General features: G+C 60.3%; 1 protein-coding gene across 4 annotated transcripts; it reads left to right on the top strand.

Moving 5' to 3' along the window:
• Positions 1–512: 512 nt before the first annotated feature.
• On the top strand, positions 513–9651 carry GCK (glucokinase). 4 transcript variants are annotated; one of them, XM_069877509.1, is made up of 11 exons: positions 513–859; positions 955–1453; positions 4287–4449; positions 4549–4703; positions 4856–4975; positions 5061–5156; positions 5344–5443; positions 7503–7686; positions 7943–8098; positions 8438–8671; positions 9183–9359. In XM_069877509.1, the coding sequence occupies exons 2-11, from the start codon at positions 1409–1411 to the stop codon at positions 9325–9327; spliced, it is 1398 nt and encodes a 465-aa protein (XP_069733610.1). In that variant the 5' UTR covers positions 513–859; positions 955–1408; the 3' UTR covers positions 9328–9359. The 4 variants fall into 4 exon arrangements, with proteins under 4 accessions (XP_069733610.1, XP_069733613.1, XP_069733612.1 ...); XM_069877512.1 differs by lacking the exons at positions 513–859; positions 955–1453; positions 4287–4449; ... (1 more) ...; positions 4856–4975; positions 5061–5156 and having other exon boundaries at positions 5344–5420; positions 9183–9651; XM_069877511.1 differs by lacking the exons at positions 513–859; positions 955–1453; positions 4287–4449; ... (1 more) ...; positions 4856–4975; positions 5061–5156 and having other exon boundaries at positions 5349–5427; positions 9183–9651.
• The last annotated feature ends 161 nt before the right edge of the window (positions 9652–9812 follow it).

Below are 9812 nucleotides of genomic sequence, written 5' to 3'. Positions count from 1 at the left end.
CTCTCTGTGGGGTGGGGGTCCCTCTACGGGCTTAGGGGTCCCACTGTGGATGGAGGTTGCTCTGTGGAGCAGGGGATGCGACCCCTCTGCGAGTTAGTGTCCCCTCTGTAAGGAGGGGGCCGCTCTCGGGGCTCCTCTGTGGGGCAAGGGTTGGGACCCCCTGTGCGGGGTCCTCTCCAGGGGTTGGGGGCCCCTCTCCATGGGGCTGGTGACGGGGGGATGCACCCCTCGGTCCCCACTGTGGGGCGAGGGCACACTCCTCCCTCCCAGGCTGCCCCCATGGGGTGGACGTCCGTGGCTGGGGCACTCTGGGGTGACCTTGTCCCTTTCTGGGCCCTTCAAGATCCACCCTGTGCCCCCATGGGATTCCCAGTCCTCCCAGTGCCCATCCAGGTTTCCCAGAGGACCCCAGCTCCGCATCCAGGGGACACCAACAGCAGAAAGATTCGGGGTGCATGGGGAGAACCTTCCTTCTCTCTCCCAGCTCCGTGTCCAGGGGATGTGGATGGACACTGGGAGGTTTTGGTGGGCGCCTGCAGCCACCAGCATCCCATTGCCCATTGGAACCCCCCAAAATCCAGCATTTGCCCAGGTAGTCCCCAACGCTTGGCTGGTGGCACCGATCCGGAGACAACGGGGGATCCCCATGTCCCCACAAAACCTGCCACCACTGGAACGTTTCCCCATCCTGGGGGCAGAGAGCACTTCCCAATTACCTTGCCCCTCACCGGGCGGCCGTGACCTTTGTCACCAAGCCCCCCGCTTCTTCGGCCCCAGCACGGTCTCCATGGGAGCGTGCCAGGTTGCTAAGCCGTCCGGTGGAGTGCTTGCCATCACTGACCAGGACATCGCACCGTTGGTATGGCAACCAGCGCGGGGACACGGGTGGCCCGGGGCGTGGTGCTTTGCATGACGGGGCCAGCGGCCCCCAGCCAAGCTTTGCCACTGCTCCAGGACTTCCCCACCGGCTGTAGAACCCAACCAGGCTGGGATCACGACCCCTCAACACGCTGAAAAACATCCGGCACGCGGGTAAAGAGATTGGAAGGGAGCAAGAAGAGCGCAATCTACGTCCCCACTGGCGTCGAGGCGACAGCGAGATGTGGGGCGAGAGGGTTGAGCCTGTAGGGACGCCGGGTCCCTCCCCCTGCCCCTCTGCTTGAGGGTCCGGAGGCTAGGACGGGGGGATCGGGACACCCCCCCTAGAACGGGTGCCAGGCATCGGATGCCATAAAGCAGCGAAAGTGGAGCATCTCCCAGTGGAGCGAGAGACGGAGCAGCCCAGTGCCGGCCGGCCGAGTGCCGGGAAAGGGGCTCGCTCCCCCGGCCAGGCGCAGCGTCGAGGGGCTCGGCACTCTGTGGGGACACAACTTGACCCACAGCTCAGCCTGCTCCAACAGTTGCCCCCATGCTGGATCACCGAGCCAGGATGGAGAGCGGTAGGAAGGAGAAGGTGAGACTGCCGGGACGATCCCAGGGGGATGGCGGGGATTTGGGGTGCAGTCTGGATCGTCTCCGAGATGCTGGGATGATTCTGGGGGGCTGGTGGCGATTTGGGGTCCAGGGAGCAGTGTGGATCCTCTCCAGGCTGCTGGGGTGATTCTGAGGGGATGGTGGGAATGTGGGGTGCAGGAATGGGTGGGGATCCTCTCCGGGCTGCCAGGGCCATCCCTATGGCGAGCGGCCGTGTGCTGCGGGCATCTCCTACTGGACGAGGTTTCTTGGGGATGGAGGTAGCCAGGAGGGGAGGATGCCTGGTGGGATGGATGCTGGCTCCGACGGCCAAGCCAGGCAGCCTGGGGTCAGCCCTGATGTTCCGGGGGGTCACCATCCTGAGGTCACCCCCTGTCACACTCTGGGGAGGGGACACAGTGCTGTTTTGGCATGGCATGGACCATGACCTGTCCCCACGCTGCCGAGGACGTGTGACTGGGATGCTCCCAGCTTCACCCCTAGCATCTTGGTGCCATCCCTGGGTGAGATGGGGCCCATCGTCTCCTGCGGCTGGTTGTCACCACTGTCACCGAGGAGGACGACACCCAGCTCACCCCGGGCCAATTGGACATGGTTTAGTGTTTGATAGGAATGGTTGGACTCGATGATCCGGTGGGTCTCTTCCAACCTGGTGATTCTATGATTCTATGATTCAAATATCGACTGGAGTGAAGCTCCCGTCTCCTCTCCTGGCTGGATTGAGCTCGTGGGGTCATGGGTGAGGACAGCGAGGTGCTTCTACGCTGAAGATGAGGACATCCAAGGGGACAGCAAGAGGACACAGCACGTACTGATTGCAGCAGTGTGTGGCTAGGAGAGTTGGGTGTCACCAGCCACCACTGCCTTTGGCCACATGGTTTCCAGCTTTGCCCCCTTTGTGGGATGTGTCGGAGCAAGCAATTCACTGGAGAAGCCAAGAGGTGGTTTTGGTCACATGGGAAGAGCCAAATCCCCCTGAGGAAAAGCCAAACCCAGCATTTCAGAGGCAAGAGGAGGGATGAGTTGAGGCGCACGGAAAAGATACTGCAGAAATATTGCTTGGACCCTCTGCTGCCATCCTCAAGCGCCAGTGCCGTGGATAAAGGCCACGGCACATTTGGTGTTCGTGTGCCATGGGTTCTGTGCCCCGGAGCGCCGAATGCCTTCACTCACCGCTTCCGGCAAGATGATCAAATCTGGCACCATGCTTTTCCTGGCAGGATTTTCCCAACCAGCCTGGACTGAGCACCTTCAGGGCCCAAACCTTGCTGTGGTGCTGCCCTGGGGTGGCTGGCAGTGTCCCCCAGCAGAGTGGCATCCTCTGCCGTGCCGCTGTGTCTCCTCTCACCACTTCGGCACTCGGATGGACTGGGAGGAAGGCTGGCAAGGTGTTGGGATCCCCCCTGGCTGTGAGCAGTGGCCGTGGCTCCCTGAGGGCAAGGGCTCCGCAGGGCAGGAGCTTTCAGGGCCAGGAGATATTTGGCATCAGCTCTGGCTCAGGGGTTGGATGCCAAGGGATGGCATTTGGAGCTGGATGATTTGTCAGGATGCACTGGGGGTTCAAGGCTGCAGATTTGGCTGGGCGCTCTCCCAACAGATCAAAACCACATCCCAAAGCCTTTTGCGGAGCCCCCCACCCCGAACCCCATCGAGAAAGAGCAGCAGCCTCAAGGAAAACATCCGTCTGCCAGCGAAAGTGCAAGCAGGAGCATTTTAAGCTTGGCTCCCAGTGACTAATGAGGCCTCTAATGCTGCCGGGTGCATCTGGCCAAGCGAGCGGCAAGTGCTCGCTGCCCCGGCTCCATCTGCAAGCGTGGGGCTGCCTGCCCCCGATTACGTGCCGTGGTTAATGGAGGCTGCGCCGGTGGCCAGTGCGGGGTTGCTACGTACAGGGTAAACACGGGCCCTGCCTGCCAGGCGCTTCCCTCGAGTGGGCCCTGCAGTTCTCCCTGGCAGCGAGGCAAGGCAGCGATTCCTGATAAGACTTTTTATATCCCACCCATCTGCCCTCAGTTCCCATCTCACAGTGAGTCTGGTGGGTGGAAAATGGTACCTATGGTTCCTGGAGGGGATACAGGGAGAGAGAAGCTCCCAGGGGACCGAGGAAGATGCTCCCAGGGGACCGAGGAAGATGCTCCCAGGGGACCGAGGAAGATGCTCCCAGGGGACTGAGGAAGATGCTCCCAGGGGACTGAGGAAGATGCTTCCAGGGGACCGAGGAGGATGCTTCCAGGGGACTGAGGAAGATGCTTCCAGGGGACTGAGGAAGATGCTCCCAGGGGACTGAGGATGATGCTCCCAGGGGACCAAGGATGATGCTCCCAGGGGACTGAGGAGGATGCTCCCAGGGGACCGAGGAGGATGCATGGAGGGGTCCCATGCCACTGAGCTCCTAAAAGGCATCACTGGAAGTACTCCTTGCCAGGAAAGACCCTGGGATTCAATGGGATGGGATGTCCCAGGTCACTGGTCCTGTTGGAATGGCACTGGCTTCAAAGCAACCAGCTAAGCTCATGGAAGATGAACTGGCTGAAGGTGATGGCATGGAGACCCCTGTGCTGACAATGGATGTCTCGCAAGCAGCACCAGGAGAGGGTTTGGGGCCAGCAGGAGTGGTTTGTGCCGGCCCAGTGGATTTTTTTCCCAGACCATCTGTTTGGCTGGAGGCAGGATAGCGGAGAGGTGGGATAGGGTGGTCTGTGCTGATGGGCAAAACCGGGGCCAAGGGAAGGAAAATTTGGATTATTTCTTGGTTCAGGGCACCAGGGTCCCATATCCCCCATACCCAGCTGATGGTGTCCGTCCTGCTGCAGGTGGAACGGATCCTTTCAGAATTCCGGCTGAAGGAGGAGGACCTGAAGAAGGTGATGTACCGGATGCAAAAAGAGATGGACCGAGGGCTAAAGCTGGAGACGCACGAGGAAGCCTCTGTCAAAATGCTGCCCACCTACGTCCGCTCCACACCCGAGGGCTCAGGTACGGCGCTGCTGGGCTGGATGGACAGCGTTCCTCGTCCTTTGCCGTGTCTGAGATGCCCTCTGAGCTGGCCACTTTGTGTCTCCTCTGGCTTTGTAGAGGTTGGAGATTTCCTGTCGCTGGATCTCGGTGGCACCAATTTCCGAGTGATGCTGGTGAAAGTGGGCGAGGGGGAAGAAGGGCAATGGAAGGTGAAGACGAAGCACCAGATGTACTCCATCCCAGAGGATGCCATGACGGGAACAGCCGAGATGGTGAGCGGCGCACACGGGACGTCCCATCCCCTGCCATGTGGTTCTCATCGGGCACAAGCACAGCATGGGAATGCTGGGCGGTGGTGGGCACCATGGGCAGTTGGGACGGTGGGGAACAGACCTTGGCAAAGGCTCGACCTCCTCTTTTCCAGCTTTTTGACTACATCTCCGGGTGCATCTCCGATTTCCTGGACAAGCACCAGATGAAGCACAAAAAGCTGCCCCTGGGCTTCACCTTCTCCTTCCCTGTGCGGCACGAGGACATCGACAAGGTGAGGGGGTGGCTGGGTGGTTATGAGGACCTGGGGCTTCCCAGACCTGGCTACACTCAGAGCCCCCACCTTCTCCTCGCTCCAGGGCATCCTCCTGAATTGGACCAAGGGCTTCAAAGCCTCTGGTGCCGAAGGGAACAACGTGGTTGGGCTCCTGAGAGATGCCATCAAACGGCGAGGGGTGAGATGATCATACAATTTGTGCTGGAGACCTCCGCACAGGGGACACAGAACCCCGTGTGTCCCCAAGAAGGGTCATCCATGCATGTGTCTGTCTGTCTGTCTGTCTGTCTGTGAATCCTCACCCTTGGAGACCCCCAGAGCAGACCTCAGATCCCTGGTGAGCTCCATCCCTGTCCCCTCCCCAGGATTTCGAGATGGACGTGGTGGCGATGGTGAACGACACGGTGGCCACAATGATCTCCTGCTACTACGAAGATCACCGGTGCGAGGTTGGGATGATTGTGGGTAAGATGGCCCCTTCCCGCAGGGACATGCGGCAGGCGAGGTGGGGCTGTGCCCACGGCCCCACTTGTGGTCCCCTGCTGCAAGCAGGACCTTGTCCTCTTTCGGGGGACACAGCAAGGACAGTGGGGTGGCAGTGACACCCCCTTGAGGTCTCCTGAGACTGGGATGCTGGACAGCATCATCTGGCATGGTGGTAGGGGCATCTTTAGGGTGGAAAGGGTGACTGTAAGAGGGCTGGTCACCCCCAGCGTGGGTCTGTCCCCAAGGGACATCCTTGCTTCAGGCTGCCGGTGGCTCTGGCATCGCACTGTGCACCCAGTGCCGGCTCCTCCTGGATCGTGGGAGGTAGGGATGGGTTTGGACCCCAGAGACTCCTTCCCCCCACCCAATGAAGCAGCCCCACCACCACCCCAGACCCTCACTCTCGTTAGTGCCATCAACCACGCGGCCATCTGGGCTTTCCGCACCGGCTCACTCTGGCCCCTCGGCCTGGGTAAACACGTCGCCACTGTTTATCTGCTTCTCGGAGGCCACACTGCCCTCGTTGCGCAGCACCCAGAGCCCCTGGGACCCCACGGTGGCTGTCCCCAACCCCCACCAGGGACAAACAGCGAGCTGGGAAGGACCAGCAGGAGAGCAGGAGGGCTGAGCTTCCCAATCTGGATTAGGAAGGGTGGAAAACTGGTTGGATGGCCAGGCCCAGAGAGTTAAATGGAGTTAATTCCAGCTGGAGGCCAGTTCCAAGTGGTGTCCCCAGGGCTCAGTGCTGGGTCCAGCCCTGTTCAGTGTCTTTATCAATGACCTGGGTGAAGGCATCGAGTGCACCCTCAGCAAGTTTGTGGATGACACTAAGCTGGGTGGAAGTGTTGATCTGCTAGAGGGTCAGGAGGCTCCAGAGAGATCTGAACAGGCTGGACCCATGGGCTGAGACCAATGGGATGAGGTTTAACAAGGCCAAATGGCGGGTCCTGCTCTTGGGGCACAACAACCCTGAGCAGCTCCAGACTAGGAGAAGTCTGGTTGGAAACTGCCTGGAGGAGAAGGACCTGGGGGTGTTGGTTGAACAGGAGCCAGCAGGGGCCCAGGTGGCCAAGAAGGCCAAGGGCATCTTGGCTTGGATCAGACACGGCGTGGCCAGCAGGGCCAGGGAGGTTCTTCTCCCTCTGGACTCGGCCCTGGGGAGACCGCTCCTCGAATCCTGGGGTCAGTTCTGGCCCCTCCCCACAAGAAGGATGTTGAGGCTCTGGAGCGAGTCCAGAGAAGAGCAACGAAGCTGGGGAAGGGGCTGGAGAACAAGAGGAATGTCTGAGAGAGCTGGGGGTGTTCAGCCTGGAGAAGAGGAGGCTGAGGGGAGACCTCATTGCTCTCTGCAACTACCTGAAAGGAGGTTGTGGAGAGGAGGGAGCTGGGCTCTTCTCCCAAGGGACAGGGGACAGGACGAGAGGGAATGGCCTCAAGCTCCACCAGGGGAGATTTAGGCTGGACATCAGGAAAAAATTTTTCATGGAAAGGGTCATTGGTCCCTGTCAGAGGCTGCCCAGGGAGGGGGTTGAGTCCCCTTCCCTGGAGGGGTTTAAGGCACGGGTGGACGAGGTGCTGAGGGGCATGGGTTATTGTTTGATAGGAATGGTTGACTCGATGATCCAGTGGGTCTCTTCCAATCTGATTATTCTATTATTCTATGAAAGCTGCCTGGAAGAGAAGGACCTGGGGGTGTTTGTTGAACATGAGCCAGCAGTGGCCCAGGTGGCCAAGAACGCCAATGGCATCTTGGCTTGGATCAGAAATGGCGTGGCCAGCAGGTCCAGGGAGGGGGTTGAGTCACCTTCCCTGGAGGTGTTTAAAGGATGGATGGATGAGGCGCTGAGGGACATGGTTTAGTGTTTGATAGGAATGGTTGGACTCGATGATCCAGTGGGTCTTTTCCAACCTAGTGATTCTATGATTCTATAAAGCTCCAAGCACAGCCCCGCAGAGCCATTGGGATGGGAGGGACGCGGGTGTTGGGATGAGGGGTCACGTTGTCCCCAGCCGGTCCCATCCCTGGTTTCCCTGGCAGGAACGGGCTGCAACGCCTGCTACATGGAGGAGATGCATAACGTGGAGCTGGTGGAGGGCGATGAGGGCCGGATGTGCGTCAACACAGAGTGGGGGGCTTTCGGTGCCTCCGGGGAGTTGGACGAGTTCCTCTTGGAGTACGACCGCGTGGTGGACGAGACCTCACTTAACCCCGGTCAGCAACTGTAAGGAATAGGAGAGATCCAGTTCCTCTGGGCATCCTCTGGTCCCCATCCCTGGCTGCGTCCCCTCCGCCCACCCTCCTCCTTCTCCCTGCCCGCCCTGGGCTCAGCTGTGGCCAGCGCAACTCCTCACAGGTTCCTGCTGTGCCCATGCCCAGGGATGCAAGGAAGGGGGGAAGGAAAGAGATGGTGTGGTAGGATGTGGCCCCCCCAAATCCTGGTTCTGATGCCCGTGTTCCCCCCTGTCCATCCCACCCAGCTATGAGAAGATCATCGGGGGCAAGTACATGGGCGAGATCGTCCGGCTGGTGCTGCTCAAGCTGGTGGATGAGAACTTGCTCTTCAACGGCGAGGCCTCCGAGAAGCTCAAGACCCGCGGGACCTTTGAGACCCGCTTCATGTCACAGATCGAGAGGTACAGGGGGACCGGGACCCCCAACCAGCCCACGCTGCCCCATGTTGGGGTCCCCATGTCCTGTCACCCCATACCAAGTTCCTCTGAGTGCCCCATACTGGGGTCTCATGTCCTGTCACCCTCACCAGCCCTCTACAACTGCCCCATATTGGGGTCCCCTGTCTTGTCACCCCACACCAAGCTGTCCCACATCAGAGTCTCTACGTGCCAACCCCGCTGTGCCCCATATCAGGGTCCCCCATCCCACCTCTCCACCTCAACCCACGCTGACTGCCCCATATCAGGGTCCCATGTGTCCTTCCCTCCCCTGATCGCTGTCCTCCTCTCTCCCCATCCCAGTGACACTGGTGACCGCAAGCAGATCTACAACATCCTGACAGCCTTCGAGCTGCTGCCCTCGGGGACGGACTGTGACATTGTGCGGATGGTCTGCGAGAGCGTCTCCACCCGCGCTGCCCAGATGTGCTCGGCTGGGCTGGCCGGTGTCATCAACCGCATGCGGGAAAGTCGGAGCCAGGAGACCCTCAAAATCACCGTAGGGGTTGACGGCTCCGTCTACAAACTCCATCCCAGGTGAGGATCACCAGGAACCTTCCTCCTTCCACCACCATCCTCTTCCTCCTGCATGATGAAGATGATCCAAGGGCTGGAGCACCTCCCATATGAGGACAGGCTGGGAGAGTTGGTGTTGTTCAGCCTGGAGAAGAGAAGGCTCCAAGGAGACCTTAGAGCAGCTTCCAGTATGGAAAGGGGCTGCAGGAAAGCTGGGGAGGTGCTCGTACAGGGATAGGACGAGGGGAACAATTTGGGGATGAAAGAGGGGAGATTGCGATGAGATCTGAGGAAGAAATGTTTTGCTGTGAGGGTGGGGAGGCCCCAGCCCAGGTTGCCCAGAGCAGTGGTGGTTGCCCCATCCCTGGAGGGGTTCAAGGCCAGGTTGGATGGGGCTTGGATCCCCCTGATCCAGTGGGAGGTGTCCCTGTCCGTGGAACTGGATGGGCTGTGAGGTCCCTTCCAACCCAACCCATTCTATGATTCTGTGATCCCCCAAGCCTTGACCCCATGGTTTTTCCCCCTTCGGCAGCTTCAAGGACCGCTTCCACGCCACGGTTCGGCAGCTGACGCCTGGCTGCGACATCACCTTCATCCAATCGGAGGAAGGCAGCGGGCGCGGGGCCGCACTCATCTCCGCTGTTGCCTGCAAAATGGCCTGCATGATGGGGCAGTGAGAGAGGACTCGGGGGGAGGACGAGGATGAGGAGGAGGAGGGGGGGGTTGGGAAGCTGCTGGTCCCGCTTGGAGCTCTGCGAGGAGCAGAGATGGACGCAGGAATGGGATTTGCCGCCGCCGGAGGTGGCTCCTGGCTCCCCAATAAATGGGGTTCATGTGGCCTTCTCCAGGGCCGCTTTGAGCGAGAGCTCCTCATCTTCGTCATGTTCACAGGGGTCCCTGCCCTGGGGTGGCCCCACACATGTGGATCCTCCTGCGCCTCCCTAGCCACCCATATCCTCTCTGCTTGGGACCCCCACACCCCACCAGTGCCCTCGCTGGGGGGGTGATCGGGGAGCAATGGTGGGGATAAAAGCTGGGGGGACACCCCAGACACTGGGCATGGGGACAACCCAGGGAGTTGGGGCCTCTTTGGGGGTCTGGGGGCACCTCAGAGGTGTTTTTGTCTCGCTGGGGGTCTGGGGGCGCCTCAGGGGTGTTGGGG

This window comes from Phaenicophaeus curvirostris, chromosome 27 (assembly GCF_032191515.1).
Source record: "Phaenicophaeus curvirostris isolate KB17595 chromosome 27, BPBGC_Pcur_1.0, whole genome shotgun sequence".
Lineage (NCBI taxonomy): Eukaryota > Metazoa > Chordata > Aves > Cuculiformes > Cuculidae > Phaenicophaeus > Phaenicophaeus curvirostris.
This window is presented reverse-complemented; position numbering and strand designations above follow the sequence as displayed.